Consider the following 20043-nt stretch of genomic DNA (forward strand, 5'->3'; position numbering starts at 1 on the left):
CCATTCACTTTGTACTGTACCACACCCCCCTCCTCCATTCACTTTGTACTGTACCACACCCCCTCCTCCATTCACTTTGTACTGTACCACACCCCCCTCCTCCATTCACTTTGTACCACACCCCCCTCCTCCATTCACTTTGTACTGTACCACACCCCCCTCCTCCATTCACTTTGTACTGTACCACATCCCCCCCCTCCATTCACTTTGTACTGTACCACACCCCCTCCCTCCCTCCCTCCTCCATTCACTTTGTACTGTACCACACCCCCTCCTCCATTCACTTTGTACTGTACCACACCCCCACCTCCTCCATTCACTTTGTACTGTACCACACCCCCTTCCATTCACTTTGTACTATACCACACCCCCCTCCTCCATTCACTTTGTACTGTACCACACCCCCTCTTCCATTCACTTTGTACTATACCACACCCCCCTCCTCCATTCACTTTGTACTGTACCACACCCCCCTCCTCCATTCACTTTGTACTGTACCACATCCCCCTCCTCCATTCACTTTGTACTGTACCCACACCCCCCCTCCTCCATTCACTTTGTACTGTACCACACCCCCCTCCTCCATTCACTTTGTACTGTACCACACCCCCCACCTCCTCCATTCACTTTGTACTGTACCACACCCCCCTCCTCCATTCACTTTGTACTGTACCACACCCCCCCTCCTCCATTCACTTTGTACTGTACCACATCCCCCCTCCTCCATTCACTTTGTACTGTACCACACCCCCCTCCTCCATTCACTTTGTACTGTACCACACCCCCCCTCCTCCATTCACTTTGTACTGTACCCCACCCCCCCCTCCTCCATTCACTTTGTACTGTACCACACCCCCCCCCCTCCTCCATTCACTTTGTACTGTACCACATCCCCCCCCTCCTCCATTCACTTTGTACTGTACCACCCCCCCCCCTCCTCCATTCACTTTGTACTGTACCACATCCCCCTCCATTCACTTTGTACTGTACCACACCCCCCCTCCTCCATTCACTTTGTACTGTACCACACCCCCCTCCTCCATTCACTTTGTACTGTACCACATCCCCCCTCCTCCATTCACTTTGTACTGTACCACATCCCCCCTCCTCCATTCACTTTGTACTGTACCACATCCCCCTCCTCCATTCACTTTGTACTGTACCACATCCCCCTTCTCCATTCACTTTGTACTGTACCACACCCCCCCTCCTCCATTCACTTTGTACTGTACCACACCCCCTCTTCCATTCACTTTGTACTATACCACACCCCCCTCCTCCATTCACTTTGTACTGTACCACACACCCCCCCCTCTTCCATTCACTTTGTACTATACCACACCCCCTCTTCCATTCACTTTGTACTGTACCACACCCCCTCTTCCATTCACTTTGTACTATACCACACCCCCCTCCTTCATTCACTTTGTACTGTACCACACCACCCCCCTCCTTCATTCACTTTGTACTGTACCCCCCCTCCCTCCTTCTGCACTATCCCTACAGGACTAACTACATACAGAGCAGCCTGACGGAATGTCATTCATTTGATTTAATGTCATGTTTTAGTTCTGGAACCAGTGAGATTCTTGGACCTCAGAGCTGTGAAATCTCATTTGATGTTCTAGAAATGGTGTGACTCAGAATGACTCTGAGGTAGTCATGTTCTAGCTCTGAAATCATTGGGTAGATGGGATCTCGGTAGCCTGGTCCAGATATGTTTGTGCTTAGGTTTACCCAACTATGGCGGTCATGCCAGATATAACAACAACAGTCCGAGGTGTTGGCTTCAGCAGCACATACCAGGCTAGATCTCCCATAAATACTATCATAATATTCCACCCATCTGTCCAGTTCCAGTACCTCGTGTGGGTCTCCCAGTGCCTCCCCCAGCATCTTCTCTATGTTTCTCATGATTGCCACCTTCTGATGGGCTCTCAGTGGGTTTTCTATCCTCTTGGGCGTTGGCGCACCCTGGGGGAAGATAGATCATATAGTAAGGACAGAACATGAGCTCAAATTCCATTTCTATGAGTAAGGATGTGTCGTGGTGATTCAAGTTTATTTAAAATTACTAGTGAAGACAGTGCATCCTGCTGAGTGAAAAGAAATATATCCCTCAATGCCAAATTATTCATTTCACCAATATTTTGAATAACGCTGCCTCCTTCGGGGTGCCACAACATTTGTTGACATGAATGTGGTAAAGGTGATACTGTCAGTGATATGAGACATGGTGACATATTTCAGTGAGTTCATACACAATATATCCAAAAGTATGTGGACAGCCACACCCGCTGCGGTGATGTGTATAAAATCGAGCACACAGCCATGCAATCAATCTCCATAGACAAACATTGGCAGTCGAATGGCCTTACTGAAGAGCTCAGTGACTTTCAACCTGTTCACCATCCTCGGATGCCACCTTTCCAACAAGTCAGTTCATCAAATTTCTGTGCTGCTAGAGCTGACCCCATCAAATGTAAGTGCTGTTATTGTGAAGTGGATACGTCTTGGAACAACTACGGCTCAGCTGCAAAGTGGTAGGCTACACAAACTCACAGAATGGGACCGCCAAGTGCTGAAGCACGTAGCGCATAAAAATGGTCTGTCCTCGGGTGCAACACTGACTACAGAGTTCCAAACTGCCTCTGGATACAACGTCAGCACAATAACTGGAGTGATGAATTACGCTTCACCATCTGGCAGTCTGACAGATAAATCTGGGTTTGGTGGATGCCAGGAGAACGCTACCTGCCACAATTTTTTTTTAATTTTATTTATTTCACCTTTATTTAACCAGGTAGGCTAGTTGAGAACAAGTTCTCATTTGCAACTGCGACCTGGCCAAGATAAAGCATAGCAGTGTGAACAGACAACACAGAGTTACACATGGAGTAAACAATTTAGCAAGTCAATAACACAGTAGAAAAAAATGGGCAGTCTATATACAATGTGTGCAAAAGGCATGAGGAGGTAGGCGAATAATACAATTTTGCAGATTAACACTGGTGATAAATGATCAGATGGGCATGTACAGGTAGAGATATTGGTGTGCAAAAGAGCAGAAAAGTAAATAAATAAAAACAGTATAAAAACAGTATGGGAATGAGGTAGGTGAAAAGGGTGAGCTATTTACCAATAGACTATGTACAGCTGCAGCGATCGGTTAGCTGCTCGGATAGCTGATGTTTGAAGTTGGTGAGGGAGATAAAAGTCTCCAACTTCAGCGATTTTTGCAATTCGTTCCAGTCACAGGCAGCAGAGTACTGGAACGAAAGGCGGCCAAATGAGGTGTTGGCTTTAGGGATGATCAGTGAGATACACCTGCTGGAGCGCGTGCTACGGATGGGTGTTGCCATCGTGACCAGTGAACTGAGATAAGGCGGAGCTTTACCTAGCATGGACTTGTAGATGACCTGGAGCCAGTGGGTCTGGCGACGAATATGTAGTGAGGGCCAGCCGACTAGAGCATACAAGTCGCAGTGGTGGGTGGTATAAGGTGCTTTAGTGACAAAACGGATGGCACTGTGATAGACTGCATCCAGTTTGCTGAGTAGAGTGTTGGAAGCCATTTTGTAGATGACATCGCCGAAGTCGAGGATCGGTAGGATAGTCAGTTTTACTAGGGTAAGCTTGGCAGCGTGAGTGAAGGAGGCTTTGTTGCGGAATAGAAAGCCGACTCTGGATTTGATTTTTGATTGGAGATGTTTGATGTGAGTCTGGAAGGAGAGTTTGCAGTCTAGCCAGACACCTAGGTACTTATAGATGTCCACATATTCAAGGTTGGAACCATCCAGGGTGGTGATGCTAGTCGGGCATGCGGGTGCAGGCAGCGATCGGTTGAAAAGCATGCATTTGGTTTTACTCGCGTTTAGGAGCAGTTGGAGGCCACGGAAGGAGTGCTGTATGGCATTGAAGCTCGTTTGGAGGTTGGATAGCACAGTGTCCAATGACGGGCCGAAAGTATATAGAATGGTGTCGTCTGCGTAGAGGTGGATCAGGGAATCGCCCGCAGCAAGAGCAACATCATTGATATATACAGAGAAAAGAGTCGGCCCGAGAATTGAACCCTGTGGCACCCCCATAGAGACTGCCAGAGGACCGGACAGCATGCCCTCCGATTTGACACACTGAACTCTGTCTGCAAAGTAATTGGTGAACCAGGCAAGGCAGTCATCCGAAAAACCGAGGCTGTTGAGTCTGCCGATAAGAATTTGGTGATTGACAGAGTCGAAAGCCTTGGCGAGGTCGATGAAGACGGCTGCACAGTACTGTCTTTTATCGATGGCGGTTATGATATCATTTAGTACCTTGAGTGTGGCTGAGGTGCACCCGTGACCGGCTCGGAAACCAGATTGCACAGCGGAGAAGGTACGGTGGGATTCGAGATGGTCAGTGACCTGTTTGTTGACTTGGCTTTCGAAGACCTTAGATAGGCAGGGCAGGATGGATATAGGTCTATAGCAGTTTGGGTCCAGGGTGTCTCCCCCTTTGAAGAGGGGGATGACTGCGGCAGCTTTCAATCCTTGGGGATCTCAGACGATATGAAAGAGAGGTTGAACAGGCTGGTAATAGGGGTTGCGACAATGGCGGCAGATAGTTTCAGAAATAGCGGGTCCAGATTATCAAGCCCAGCTGATTTGTACGGGTCCAGGTTTTGCAGCTCTTTCAGAACATCTGCTATCTGGATTTGGGTAAAGGAGAACCTGGAGAGGCTTGGGTGAGGAACTACGGGGGGCGGAGCTGTTGGCCGAGGTTGGAGTAGCCAGGCGGAAGGCATGGCCAGCCGTTGAGAAGTGCTTATTGAAGTTTTCGATAATCATGGATTTATCGGTGGAGACCGTGTTTCCTAGCCTCAGTGCAGTGGGCAGCTGGGAGGAGGTGCTCTTGTTCTCCATGGACTTCACAGTGTCCCAGAACTTTTGGAGTTGGAGTTACAGGATGCAAACTTCTGCCTGAAGAAGCTGGCCTTAGCTTTCCTGACTGACTGCGTGTATTGGTTCCTGACTTCCCTGAACAGTTGCATATCACGGGGCTATTCGATGCTATTGCAGTCCGCCACAGGATGTTTTTGTGCTGGTCGAGGGCAGTCAGGTCTGGAGTGAACCAAGGGCTGTATCTGTTCTTGGTTCTGCATTTTTTGAACGGAGCATGCTTATCTAAAATGGTGAGGAAGTTACTTTTAAAGAATGACCAGGCATCCTCAACTGACGGGATGAGGTCAATGTCCTTCCAGGATACACGGGCCAGGTCGATTAGAAAGGCCTGCTCACAGAAGTGTTTTAGGGAGCGTTTGACAGTGATGAGGGTGGTCGTTTGACTGCGGCTCCGTGGCGGATACAGGCGATGAGGCAGTGATCGCTGAGATCCTGGTTGAAGACAGCGGAGGTATATTTGGAGGGCCAGTTGGTCAGGATGACGTCTATGAGGGTGCCCTTGTTTACAGAGTTAGGGTTGTACCTGGTGGGTTCCTTGATGATTTGAGTGAGATTGAGGGCATCTAGCTTAGATTGTAGGACTGCCGGGGTGTTAAGCATATCCCAGTTTAGGTCACCTAACAGAACAAACTCTGAAGCTAGATGAGGGGCGATCAATTCACAAATGGTGTCCAGGGCGCAGCTGGGAGCTGACGGGGGTCGGTAGCAGGCGGCAACAGTGATAGACTTGTTTCTGGAGAGAGTAATTTTCAAAATTAGTAGTTCAAACTGTTTGGGTATGGACCTGGAAAGTATGACATTACTTTGCAGGCTATCTCTGCAGTAGACTGCGACTCCGCCCCTTTGGCAGTTCTATCTTGACGGAAGATGTTATAGTTGGGTATGGAAATCTCTGAATTTTTGGTGGCCTTCCTGAGCCAGGATTCAGACACGGCAAGGACATCAGGGTTAGCAGAGTGTGCTAAAGCAGTGAGTAAAACAAACTTAGGGAGGAGACTTCTGATGTTGACATGCATAAAACCAAGACTTTTCGATCACAGAAGTCAACAAATGAGGGTACCTGGGGGCATGCAGGGCCTGGGTTTACCTCCACATCACCCGCGGAACAGAGAAGGAGTAGTATGAGGGTGCGGCTAAAGGCTATCAAAACTGGTCGCCTAGAGCGTTGGGGGCAGAGGATAAGAGGAGCAGGTTTCTGGGCATGGTAGAATATATTCAGGGCATAATGCGCAGACAGGGGTATGGTGGGGTGCGGGTACAGCGGAGGTAAGCCCAGGCACTGGGTGATGATGAGAGAGGTTGTATCTCTGGACATGCTGGTTGTAATGGGTGAGGTCACCGCATGTGTGGGGGGTGGGACAAAGGAGGTAACAGGGGTATGCAGAGTGGATCTAGGGGCTCCATTGTGAACTAAAACAATGATAACTAACCTGAACAACAGTATACAAGGCATATTGACATTTGGGAGAGACATACAGCGAGGCATACAGTAATCACAGGTGTTGAATTGGGAAAGCTAGCTAAAAACAGTAGGCGAGGCTAATCAGCTAGCACAACAAACAGCAGGTAAAATGGCGTTGACTAGGCAACTGGGCCGACAGATAAACAAACAAGCAGAATGGGGTACCGTGATTAATGGACAGTCCAGCGTGCGTCAGCTATGTAGCCAAGAAATCAGTGTCCAGGGGGCAGCGGTGGATGGGCAGGGAAGCTGGGCTGGCGAGTGTTATCCAGGTTTTTTTTTTTTTTTTTTTTTTAAACTAACAATGACTAAAAAGCTTGTAGCTAGTTAGCTGGTTAGCGTCTGGAGGTTCTTGAGTGTGTCATAAAAATAAATCAAAATTAAAAGTGATAGCGAATCCGTATCACAGTGGGTGAGGCAGGTTTCCGGAAGGTATAAACAAATAAAAATCAAAGAGAGATAGAAAGTAAATGGGTTCAGAAGTGTTTGGGATGAGGTGAGTCAGATGGTTAGCAGGCCTGTGCTAACAAGCTAACAGTTCGTAGGCCCGGGCTAGACAAGCTAGCCGTTAGCAGGCCGAATAGCAAGTAGGGAGATAGCGAGGGCTAGAGAGCTAACCTTTGGGGGACGTCGCGATGGGGTGAGTCTGTTTATTCCTCTTCTTGCGGTGACATCGACAGACCGGTCGTGGGCCCGGGTAATTGTAGCCCAGGATTATGCTACAGGAGCTCTAGTACGCTGGGTGAGCTGGAGACACAGCGTTTCAGAAAGCTCGCGGGCCTTGGCCAGCAGATGGATCTTTGGCGATGTCGCAACGAAAAAGCCTGTTGAGACCACCTCGGACGATTATGTCGGCGGACCAGTCGTGATGGATCGGCGGCGCTCCGTGTCGGCAGTAAAGGGTCCAGGCCAATTGGCAAAAGAGGTATTGTTGGGCCTCTTCGGCTAGTCGGGAGATGGGCTTAGCTCAAGGCTAACTGTAGCTTGCTTTGGGCCAGAGACGTTGGCCAGGAGTAGCCACTCGGAATTGCAGCTAGCTAGTTGCGATGATCCGGTGTAAAGGTTCAGAGCTTGCGGTAGGAATCCGGAGATGTGGTAGAGAAAGAGCAGTCTGATATGCTCTGGGTTGATGTCGCGCTGGTGTTCTAGTTAGCTTAGAAGACCGCTAGCAATGGCTAACTGAGTACGAGCTAGTAGCTAGTTGCTGGCTAGCTTCTGATGGTGGCTCCGGATCTAATGTAAAGTATAGAAAAGGTGGATCCGTACCACATTGGGTGATGCGGGTTGCAGGAGAGTATATTCAGCTCTAGTTTGAGAGTGAGATTAAAATATGTACGAAATATATACAGAAAAATAAACGAAGAAAACTATATTTACACTAGACAGGACGGGACAAGACAAAACATACGTACGACTGCTACGCCATCTTGGATGATACAATGTGTAGTGCCAACTGTAAAGTTTGGTGGAGGAGTAATTATGGTCTGGGGCTGTTTGTCGTGGTTTGCGCTAGACCCCTTAGTTCCAGTGAAGGGAAATCTTAACGCTCCAGCATACAATGACATTCTAGATGATTCTGTGCTTCCAACTTTGTGGCAACAGTTTGGGGAAGACCATTTTCTGTTTCAGCATGACAATGACCCCGTGCACAAAGCGAGGTCATTACAGAAATGGTTTGTCGAGACTAGTGCGGAAGAACTTGACTGGCCTGCATAGAGAACTGTCCTCAACCCCACCTTTGGGATGAATTTGAACGACGACAGCGAGCCAGGCCTAATCGCCCAACATCAGTGCCCGAACTGAATAATGCTCGTGGCTGAATGGAAGCAAGTCCCCGCAGCAATGTTCCAACATCTAGTGGAAAGCCTTCCCAGAAGAGTGGAGGCCGTTGTAGCAGCAAAAGGGGGGACCAACTTTGATTTTGGAATGAGATGTTCGACGAGGAGATGTACACATACTTTTGGTAATGTACTGTACCTTGTACCAGAAGTTGACAGTGATGGTCACGCCACCACTCAGCAGGGACTCAATGTGGTGCCACCTGAGTTTGCCGTGAAAAGAAAACAGAGCAGGATTAGCAGATCATTTACAATGTCACCAACAGGTCAAACTATCAAGTCAGGTTCCACAATGCCACAATGTTGGTATTTCAACGACAGCATCCTTAGTGAGAAAACAGCATCATACACGCTACATAACATCTCTTACAAATACAGGGCTTAGTTACAGATACCCTCACATTGTGATAGTGTGTGTGGGAGGGGGGGGGGGTGGTTCTATGGGAGGGGGGGGTGGTTCTACTAAGCTAACATATATAATTGTTTTAAGATGATTACCTATTTGATGTGGAATTTTAGTACCCCTTTAGGTGTTAAAAATAAATATTAAAAAATGATTTGATGAAACGTTGAATTTGGCCATACTGCTACTAGCCCATAGAAACACTTTGAATAACAGATTCATTCATGGAAAAAGTCAAAAAATACATTAAAGGGAAGTTTGTTTTAAAGTGTCTGTCCTACAGTGCATTTGGAAAGTATTCAGATCCCTTCCACTTTTCCACATTGTGTTACGTTACATCCTTATTCTAAAAATTATGATCAGTCTACACACAATACCCCATAATGACAAAGAGAAAATTGGTTTAGACATTTTTTGCAACTGTATTCAGACCCTCTGACATGAGACTCAAAATTGAGCTCAGGTGCATCTTGTTTCCATTGATCCTCAAAATGTTTCTACAACCTGATTGGAGTCCACCTGTGGTAAATTCAATTGATTGGACATGATTTGGAAAAGTTACATACCTGTCTATATAAGGTCCCAAAGTTGACAGTGCATGTCAGAGCAAAAACCAAACCATGAGGTCAAAGGAATTGTCTGTAGAACTACAAAACAGGATTGTGTAGAGGAACAGATCTAGGGAAGGGTACCAAAACATTTATGCAGCATTAAAGGTCCCCAAGAACACAGTGCAGGGATGCAAACTGGTAAGGGCCAAAAAATGTTTTTGTTGTTGCACCGAAACAAGAATAAAAAGTCCCTGCTAAGGGGAAAGGCAGGCTTTATCTAATTAAACAACAAATAATATGATCTACATGCTCAGTCTGTGTGTGTAAAATGAAGTGGTTAATGTGAACCTAACTCACCAGAAAAATATATAAGGAAAGCAATCCGATGTTATTACTTGCCTAGACTTTACTGCAAATGACACTCAAGTCTTGAGAAAAAACAATAACACTAATATTGCAGTTAGCCATGACAGCCTTTATAATAGAATGCTTGTGACCACACACATCTAATTATTGCACTTGGGAAAAAACTTCTGAAAGTAGAAATAGAATGAAACAAACATATTTTTGCTCTATTATAGTGGCCACAATAGTATTCATTGATCAAGTGCACAAGGCTACAAAATAACATTCACCAAGTAAAACATGTAATAATCCCCCACTCATTCACAAGTGGTACTGTCAAGTTCAACACAACAAAAGCAATATCAGAACAGATCACCAACCATTTCGAATTCCACCGTGCCTTCTCCATAATGCAATCTGGTTTCCAAGCTGGTCATGGATGCACGTCAGTCACACTCAAGGTCCTAAACGATATCATAACCGCCATCGATAAAAGACCGTACTGTGCAGCCGTCTTCATTGACCTGGCCAAGGCTTTTGACTCTGTCAATCACAGCATTCTTATCGGCAGTCTCAATAGCCTTGTTTTCTCAAATGACTGCCTCGCCTGCTTCACCAACTACTTCTCAGATAGAGTTCAGTGTGTCAAATCGGAGGGCCTGTTGTCCAGACCTCTGGCAGTCTATGGGGGTGCCACAGGACTCAATTCTCAGGCCGACTCTTTTCTCTGTACATGTCAATAATTTCGCTCTTGCTGCTAGTGATTCTCTGATCCACCTCTACGCAGACAACACCATTCTGTATGCCTCTGGCCCTTCTTTGGACACTGTGTTAACTAACCTCCATACGAGCTTCAATGTCATACAACAATCCTTCCGTGGCCACCAACTGCTTTTAAATGCTAGTAAAACTAAATGCATGCACTTCAACAAATCGCTGCCCGTACCTGCCCGACTGGCATCACTACTCTGGACGGTTCTGACTTAGAATATGTGGACAACTACAAATACCTAGGTGTCTGGTTAAACTGTAAACTCTCCTTCCAGACTCACATTAAGCATCTCCAATCCAAAAGTAAATCTGGAATCGCCTTCCTATTTCGCAATAAAACCTCCTTCACTCATGCTGCCAAACATACCCTCGTAAAACTGACTATCCTACCGATCCTGGACTTCGGCGATGTCATTTACAAAATAGCCACCAACACTCTACTCAGCAAACTTGATATAGTCTATCACAGTGCCGTCCGTTTCTGTCACCAAAGCCCCATATACTACCTACCACTGCGACCTGTATGCTGTCGTTGGCTGGCCCTCGCTACATAGCCGTCGCCTAACCCACTGGCTCCAGGTCATCTATAGCACGATACAGCAGCTATATTTCACTGGTCATCCCCAAAGCCAACACTTCCTTTGGTCGCCTTCCCTTCCAGTTCTCTGTTCTACAATGTGCCAGCAGCAGAGCATGAGACCCTTTGTTGGCATAATTGATCTCTTTTGGGTAGAGTACACCTGGCATACCCCTTTTTATCCACTGTATTGAAAAAGTGAGAGTGTTTGTAACCACCTCTATAGTGGCAGCTACACTTGATCCCTGAATCCACTTGTTTTAACAAGCAACGCCTCATTTTCACCTAATTCTCTCATTCTGAAAATTAACCACATATTGTAGATGGAAAACATTAGTTCACAGATAGTAGCTAGTTAACTCGTCAACATTTCACAGATTGCCAGCGTCCAGTAAGCAACTAACGCACTATAACTTGAGGAATGGCAAAGAGTCGTAACGTTACACCAGTTAATACTATAGTGAATTGGTTAGGTTACAAATGTTAGCTCATCTGATGTTGTAACGTTAACTAGCAAAAGTTAGCTGTCTGACATAATTAGCCAGCTAATTTTCACACCATAAACTCTTTAAAAAATATATATATATATATATATATTTTACCTTTATTTAACTAAGCAAGTCGGTTAAGAACAAATTCTTATTTTCAATGACGGCCTAGGAACAGTGGGTTAACTGCCTTGTTCAGGGGCAGAACAACAGATTTGTACTTTGTCAGCTCGGGGATTCGAACTTGCAACCTTTCGGTTACTAGCCCAACACTAACAACTAGGCTACCCTGCCGCCCAACTTGATCAGTTAAGTTATAGCTAGCTAACGGAGAATTCGATCCAGCTAGCAAGATAACGTTACTTAACGCTAACAATACTTGTTCCACCACACTTTCTCCCTCACCTCAAACTTCCCAAATGCCAGTTGTGTTTCAGTTACAGCTCATGAAGAACTCTTCATCACCTTCTCACCCCTGTCTCCATGGTCAGGCTTCTCACCTACCTCTTCGTTATCGTTCAGGGGCGCGCTGCTGTAAATGGCAGACTGCCTTTCTACTCTCTGCTGTCTATCCAGAGCATGCGCTGATGCTGTAATTAGCAAATTGGTTGCTCTTCCCTCTTCAGTCGCGTGCTGCATTCTGCTGTTATGTGTACTATTGGCTGAGCCTTGGATACAGCCAGTATTGCTCAAAATGCACATCACTCATTCGCTTATAGCCAGTAGTCTGATCCCAAGCCCCCCTCCCTCCCAAACTCATCGGATCCACACAAATGACATAAGTCACTTATCTTGGACACAAAACGGTGACTTTCGCAGAAAGGTGACTAGTTTGCATCCCTGACAGTGGCCTCCATCATTCTTAAATGTAAGAAGTTCGGAACCACCGAGACTCTTCCTAGAGATGGCTGCCCGGCTAAACTAACCAATCTGACAAAGCTCCGGAGTTCCTCTGTGGAGATGGGAGAACCTTCCAGAAGGACAACCACCTCTGCAGCACTCCACCAATCAGGCCTTTATGGTAGAGTGGCCAGATGGATCATCTCCTCAGTAAAAGGCACATGACAGCCCGCTTGGAGTTTGCCAAAAGGCATCTGAAGGACTTTCAGACCATGAGAAACAAGATTCTCTGGTCCGATGAAACCAAGATTGAACTATTTCGCCTGAATGCTAAGCGTCACTTTTAGAAGAAACCTGGCACCAACCCTACGGTGAAGCATGGTGGCAGCATCATGCTGTGGGGATGTTTTTTAGCGGCAGGGACTGGGAGACTAGTCAGGATCGAAGGAAAGATGAACAGAGAAAAGTACAGAGAGATCCTTGATGAAAACCTGCTCCAGAGTGCTCAGGACCTCAGATTGCGGCGAAGGTTCAACTTCCAACGGGACAACGACCCAAAGCACACAGCTAAGACAATGCAGGAGTGGCTTCGGGACACGTTTCAATGTGCTTGAGTAGCCCAGCCAGAGCCTGGACTTGAACATCTCTGGAGAGACCTGAAGATAGCTGTGCAACTATTATCCCCCATATTTAAAACATTTTTTTTAAATAAATAAAAATTGGGCTCTAAAACTACCTCCATATACACTGAGTGTAGAAAACATGAAGGACACATTCCTAATATTGAGTTGCTACCACCCCTTTTGCCCTCAGAATAGCTTCAATTCGGTCGGGCATGGACTCTACAAGGTGTCGAAAGCGTTCCACAGGGATGCTGGCCCATGTTGACTCAAATGCTTCCCACAGTAGTGTCAAATTGGATGGATGTCCTGTGGGTGGTGGACCATTCTTGATACACACGCCAAACTGTTCAGAATTAAAAATACAGCAGCACTACAGTTGACACAAACCGCTGCACCTACTTCCATACCCAGTTCAAAGGCACTTACATCTTTTGTCTTGCACCTTCACCCTCTGAATGGCACACATACACAATCCATGTCTCAATTGTCCCAAGGCTTGAACATCCTTCTTTAACCTGTCTCCTCCCCTTCATCTACATTGATCGAAGTGGATTAAACAAGTGACATTGATAACGGATCATAGCTTTCACCTGGATTCACCTAGTCAGTCTATGTATTGGAAAGAGCGGGTGTCCTTGTTTTGTACACTCCGTTAATAATTCCATTCATTTTTTTAACTGGTACTGGGCTACCTACAGACGAGTCTGAGGCTTATGGATGTCCAGAGGGGTCACATTAGTGTGTACCCCAAACTGTTAGGATGCTACAAACAGAAGTGTTTGTGAGAGTCTCACCTTTCCATAATATTATTTTTTAGGCCAAATCGCCATTGAGATTTTCGGGATGTCTCCTGGTCTGACAAACGCCGCTGTAGCTCGGCCACCTGCCACTGCAGATGTGGAAGGCCGACATTGGCAGATGTGGTAGATTGAGATTCAACCCATCTCTAGCTTAGACGGATTTTGATGTGGATTCTTTTATTATGCTATTTGATTTCTGTGGGGGGGCGTGGACATCGACTCTAGGTGGTTATTAAACAGCTCTTACCAGTACATGGGGATGTAAAGAACATCTCCGGGGCCGACCACAGTCTCATAGCCCACTACATTCTTGAAGTTGGGAAACCTCTCATAGTCAGGGTTCTCAAAGTCAACCTACAAATGGCAAAATCAAAATTGCTGTTAGTTGGATTAATTAAAAACAAAACAGACAGTTGAGAAACAGAAAATCCATGCATATCAAATAAAACAGTTGTGTGTGGCATATTCCACAAACCTTACCAGTTTCAATTGGGACTACAATGGAAATAAGTTACTTCGTTATCCTCAATCATTTTTTTATGCATTGTGTCCACGTGCGGTTGATTATGTTTTTAAATTGTCAAATACATTTTAGCAAAAAGTAGGGGTTACCTGGCTCTGCCTGTCACAGGGGTGGTGAACAGGGAAGGGGTAGAGACACTCAAACTGGTCCGGAGGGAAGAGGATACACCTTTTGTAACCTTTGATTTGTGCAAAGAAGTTCTGCTGCTCGTCATAATGGGCTGGCGTTACATTGCCTACAAACATTGAGCAGATCACAAGATTATCGATCCGTCTATGCAAGTGCAATGCGCTTAAGCTAATTTCAGCGGATTTAAGGTGAGTGGATTTCTTTCATAACGTCCTTTCCACAAGGCCTTTTACTGCATATTGAGACAGTAGTCTGACATGACTAGGGAAATCACCTGCTGGTCATCATCTCCATGCCTCGAAGCCCCAGAGTCCCTTCCTTACCCTCCATTCCCTCACCCTCTACACATACAGGTCTATACCCACAATGCCTGTATGCCCGTTAGGTCTCTGCTATAGGGCTCTTACCCTCCACGCCTATGAGCAGCAGGCTAGAGGTGAGGTGGCCCCAATTCTTCTTGCTCTGCTGCTTGGTGATCCAGCTATCCCCTGCATCTATAGGCGGCAGCTTGCCAGGGTCCCTAATAGCCCCTTGGTCCCGTATCCTAGAAGCACTTCCTAAGTCCCCTCCACAGGTTGGCATTTAGTGGGATGACTCATGTACTGAAGGAAGCTCTACAGGGTGGTCACTAGCTGGCACAGTCAAAAAGTTAACAAATCTGTTTTGAAACATAACCCTAATCACAATGCTAACCTTGTACCCAAACCTAACCTTAAATGAAGACGAAAATTGTCATTTTAGTTTAAGATTTATCCCAATAAACGTCAACCTGCATCCCTTCCTTACCCTCCATGCCTATGAGGAGCAGGTTGGAGGTGAGCTGGCCCCAGTTCCTTTTGCTCTGCTGCTTGTTGATCCAGCTCCAGTTGAAACCCAAGAAGTCCACCACGATCTTCCTGCCCACAGTGTCGTTCAGGGTCTGCTGCAGGTACACCCTGGGAGGATGAGTAGAATTCAATAGAATAAGTCCATCAGCGGAGACAGAAATGGATCTTCTGTTTTGCACATATTCGAAAGAGCACAGCCACCGAGAGAGCTGCAGTACAGTGCCCCTGGAGTTAGTTGTGGAGCAGAATATGGATAGATACAAAGATAGGATAAGACTGTCCTTCATGCAACTAATTAACCAACGCCGGTTCAATTATTTAAATTCCATTTCGTTCTGTTTTATTTCTTTCTGTGAGCTCAAAGGCACAGTTTATCTAGAGATAAAATCAGATCAAGCACAAACTGTGCAAAACAAATGTAATAAACACAACTAAAATATTTTATGAAATTAAAGTAATGTTACTAAATGATGGTTAATAAGTGACAAGCAGTAATAGGAAGTCACTACCATCATGGGACTTTTAATTGCTTTATTCTGTGTTATAGCATTCAACCCACATAATGCATAGCGCATTTAATGTCTAAAAAATTATCGAAACCAATTTTTTATTTATCGTTGAACCAACCTTCAAAAGCATTAAATCGCTTGATTTGGACCAAACTTCTTCCTACCAATGAGTAAGACATAAGGAGGCCCCTTACACTTCAGTGTTGTGATGCAAAAATTCTAGCAAAATGTATAGCACATATAATTAAAATGGTATTGTCGGACATTATTCATTATAAATCAGACAGGTTTTTTACATGGACGATACATAGGAGATAATATAAGTACTGGAAACAATAGAACACCATTGTCAGCTATTCATAGTTGACATTGAAAAGGCTTTTGATAAAGTATTACTGGAGTTTATATATAAATGCCTGGAACATTTAAAATTGAGCAGAATCTCATAAAATGGGTTAAAATCATGTATTGTAACCCTAGGTGTAAAATAGTAAATAATGGCTACTTCTCAGAAACTTTTAAACTGTCAAGAGCGGTAAAACAAGGTTGTCCACTATGGGCATATCAATTTATTATGGCCATCGAAATGTTAGCTGTTAAAATCAGATCCAACAATAATATCAGGGGGTTAGAAATCATTAGTTTAAAATCAACGGTGTCATTGTATGCTGATGATTCATGGTTTCTTTTAAATCCACAACTTGGATCCCTCAGAGGATCTAGATACATTTTCTAACCTCTGGATTACAACCAAATTATGATAAAATGTACTAGATCACATATTGGATCACAAAAAATATATACACCTTTCACATTACTGTGTAGTTTACCAATAAAATGGTCTGACAGTGATGTGGATATACTGGGTATACATATCCCCCAAAATAAATAAATGATCTCACTACAGTACATTGTTATAGAAAGTTAGCAAAAATAGATAGGTATTTACCTTTCCATGGTAGCAAGATCTTATCTATTTGTGGAAAAATTACCCTGATTAACTCTTTAGTCATATCCCAGTTTACCTATTTACTTAGGGTCTTGCCGACACCTTTCCCAGCTGCTCCAGAAACACCCTCTTGTTCCGCTTCCGAGGCATCCAGTCAGGCTTGATCTCTCGCCATATGACAAAGGCGTTGTAGGAGGACACGTCGAGGATGTTGTGGAAGACAACCAGGGGCCAGCGGGCAGTCATTCGTCTGCAGCTGTACGTGCCGACCACTTTGTCTAGGTTGTCCACGCCGCCCTGGTTGCAGTTGTAGTCTAGGATGACGGTCAGCTTCCTGTCGCGGCGATCGCCGACTTGGGCCTCTGCGTGCAGCGTGGTCAGAAGTAGCACGTTCTTATTTTTCTTTGCCAGGTAGGACACTAAAGTGGCGGTGGGCGTGAAGGCAAACCTGGATGACAGGACCTGTTTGCCCTTTGACTCGAGCAGGCGGGAGCTCGGCCTTGTTCTTTCTCACCGTGCCCACCATGGTGAGGTTCCTCTCGAAGAGCCGCTGTCCCAGTTCGTAGGAGGTGAAGAAATTGTCAGATCAAGGACGACGCGCATCCCTTGGTTCTTCTCGGGGCCTCCGCTGGCCGCCTTGCCGATTTACACTTGCATCTTCCAAGTGTAGCTGGACTTGGCGTCGCAGGCCACCCACGGCTTGATGCCGTATTTCGCCGGCTTGCTGGGAATTAACTGACGGAAAGGACAGCAGCCTTTGGCAAGGGGAGAAGAGATTAGCTTCATTACTGGCTCATTGGGGCCAACAGCGTTTATGTTACACACACACACACACCTACCTCTCTATACACATATATACATACGTACACACACACACAACCTCTGAACGGGACCAGTTGCTCGTCCACTGTCACGTCAGGCCCTGGGGTGTAGAGGGCCGGCAGCCGCGCCTCCCAATGGTCTCAGACCTCTCGTATGGCTGCAAGTTTGTCCGTGGCGAGTCTCGAGGGTGTCGACTGGCGATCATCGAATCGCAGCAGCATCGAGTACTTGTGAAAGGACTTGAGCGGCATGGTGGCTCGGAACACGGCCCTGCCACTCTCCGCGTCCCACAGGCTGGCAGCGGCCTCACCTCGGGACCTGTAGACACCCGCTAGGATCAGCAGCCCTACGTAGGCGCACAGGTCGGTGGCGTCCATGTGCAGATTTGTAATTTCCAGAATTATCCTTTCTATCGCTGGTGTGACAAACTGGTGGAAGGTGGACGCGATGTCACGGGTGTGAGTCACGGCATAGGCCGTAGGGCCCGGAGTCTCGTCCGGGCCAGCATGGTAGATCACACGGGCCCTGTGGCGGCCACAGGGGACCATTTGATTTTGCCGTTTTTCGACCCTTTGGGCTCCAGCCGAGGCGATCTCTTCCTCGTGTTCGTCCTCGGGGGCTTCCTCCGGGTCTTCCTCCGAAGAGCGTGAAGACGCCTGGTCGGCCTCACACTCAGGGTTGTATTCCTCCCAGTCTTCCGAAACCTCTTCCTCGGAATCGGAGTAGTCTTCTTGGTCAATGCTGAAGATCTGTTCTAGATCCTGCGCAGTGGTGAAACACACGGCCATGGCGGCCTGGGTCCACTGAGCAGCGGGGAAGAGCACACGGCACAGGGGAAACGATGACTGTGTGCCGCTGACAATATTAGTATCCTCTCTACGGCCAGCTTACACGAGAGACGATGTGAATCAACGAGGCGCGTGTTCGCCCCTGTTGTGCCCCTGTGCATGTGTAGCCGTGTGCAGTTCACCCGTGCACTACTGGGCTGTCCTCTTGCACACACAGCGGGGCATGTCTGGAAGTGTGTTGCCCTGGTTTGGTCACTCTGACCCCGAGCACAGAGGGGGAGCCGCACACAACCTCGCCACTCACAGACTCTCTACACACACAGTACACACAATAACATATGCCTCGCTAGTGGCTGGCTGGGCCATGCTGACCACCAGCACAGAGGGGGAGCCCTCCAAACACAGGGCCTGGGTCACTCTGACCCAGAGGACAACGGGAGGGTTAAACACTATTATTGCGCACAAAGTCCATGCAACTTGTTAAGCAAATGTTAATTCCTGAAGTTATTTAGGCTTGCCATAACGAAAGGGGTTGAATAAGACATGCAAACTTTACATTTAATTAATTAGTTGTTTTTTTTTAATGTAAAAAACATAATTCCACTTTGACATTATGGGCTAGTGCATGTAGGCCAGTGACAAAATATTGATTGAATCCATTTTAATTCAGGCTGTAACACAATTTTTTTTTTTTTTTACAAAGTCAAGAGGTGTGAATGCTTTCTGAAGGCACAGTAACAGCATGCCAGTGGAAGGGAGGACAGCAGCAGGTGGCCCAACTGTGGTTTGACTGTGATTTCCCATTTTAGCCAATTAGTTACAGATTTTGTAACAGAAGGACAAGTTTTAATCACTTAATAAACCATAAACAAAAAAATTGTTATTTATAAAAAGAACAGTAACTAATTGGTAAGTCTACCTTTACTTGTTAATTTTGTGAACTTTTTTTAATCCTCCCTCATGAGGGAGAGAAATTTGAAAATATCTTAAAGACGTGGGTTTTTTGTAAGAGAATGACTAGACACAATATTTTTTTTAATTAAAACTTCAGGCTAGGGTCTATTTTTCTCCACTTCCTGTCTGACTGACGTGCCCAAAGTAAACTGCCTGTTACTCAGGCCCAGAAGCCAGCATATGCATATAATTGGTACCATTGGATAGAAAACACTTTGAAGTTTGTATAATGTTAAAATAATGTCAGAGACTATAACACAATCGATATGGTAGGAGAAAATCCAGAGGGGGAAAAGAAATGTTGGTTGGTTTGAGAGCCCATGCTCTTCCAATGGAACATACAAGGTCATATGCAAATCCAGCTCCCAGATTGCAATTCCTATGGCTTCTACTAGATGTCAAAAGTCTTTGTTCAAGGTGTCAGGCTTGTTTCTTCCCAAACGAGGAAGAATTTTGAGTTATAGTACTGGGAGTCAGAGTTGGAACCAAAAAGGATGTACACCTGCTAATTTTGCTTTTCTATGGAACATACTTCTTTCCGTATGAAATATTATAGTTCAATTACATTTTAGGGTACCTGATGGTTGAATAGAAACATATTGACTTGTTTTAACAAAGTTCAGCGGTATCTTTTTGGATTCCTTTTTCTGCACGTTGAACGAGTGGATTACTCAAATCGATGGTGCAAACTAAACTGACTTCTTGGGATATAAAGAAGGATTTTATCTAACAAACCGACCATGCATGTTGTAGCTGGGACCCTTTGGATTGCAAATCAGAGGTAGATTTTCAAAAAGTAAGTGAATATTTAAAAATCGCTATTTGTGATTTTATGAAGCCTGTGCTGTTTGAAAAATATTTTCATGTGGGGCGCTGTCCTCAAACAATCGCATGGCATGCTTTC

General features: G+C 45.8%; 1 protein-coding gene across 2 annotated transcripts in view; it reads right to left on the reverse strand.

Moving 5' to 3' along the window:
* LOC118398936 (hypoxia-inducible factor 1-alpha inhibitor-like) overlaps window positions 1–20043 on the reverse strand; it is a 43969-nt gene that overhangs the window by 11565 nt on the left and 12361 nt on the right. For both annotated transcript variants that reach the window (XM_052474961.1, XM_052474958.1), the window contains exons 3-7: window positions 15077–15225; window positions 14251–14396; window positions 13886–13992; window positions 8380–8443; window positions 1864–1974 (exon numbers count right to left, since the gene is read on the reverse strand). In XM_052474961.1, the coding sequence (XP_052330921.1) occupies window positions 1864–1974; window positions 8380–8443; window positions 13886–13992; window positions 14251–14396; window positions 15077–15225 (577 nt within the window). The remainder of the gene's footprint in view (window positions 1–1863; window positions 1975–8379; window positions 8444–13885; window positions 13993–14250; window positions 14397–15076; window positions 15226–20043) is intronic.

Source organism: Oncorhynchus keta, chromosome 2 (genome assembly GCF_023373465.1).
Source record: "Oncorhynchus keta strain PuntledgeMale-10-30-2019 chromosome 2, Oket_V2, whole genome shotgun sequence".
Lineage (NCBI taxonomy): Eukaryota > Metazoa > Chordata > Actinopteri > Salmoniformes > Salmonidae > Oncorhynchus > Oncorhynchus keta.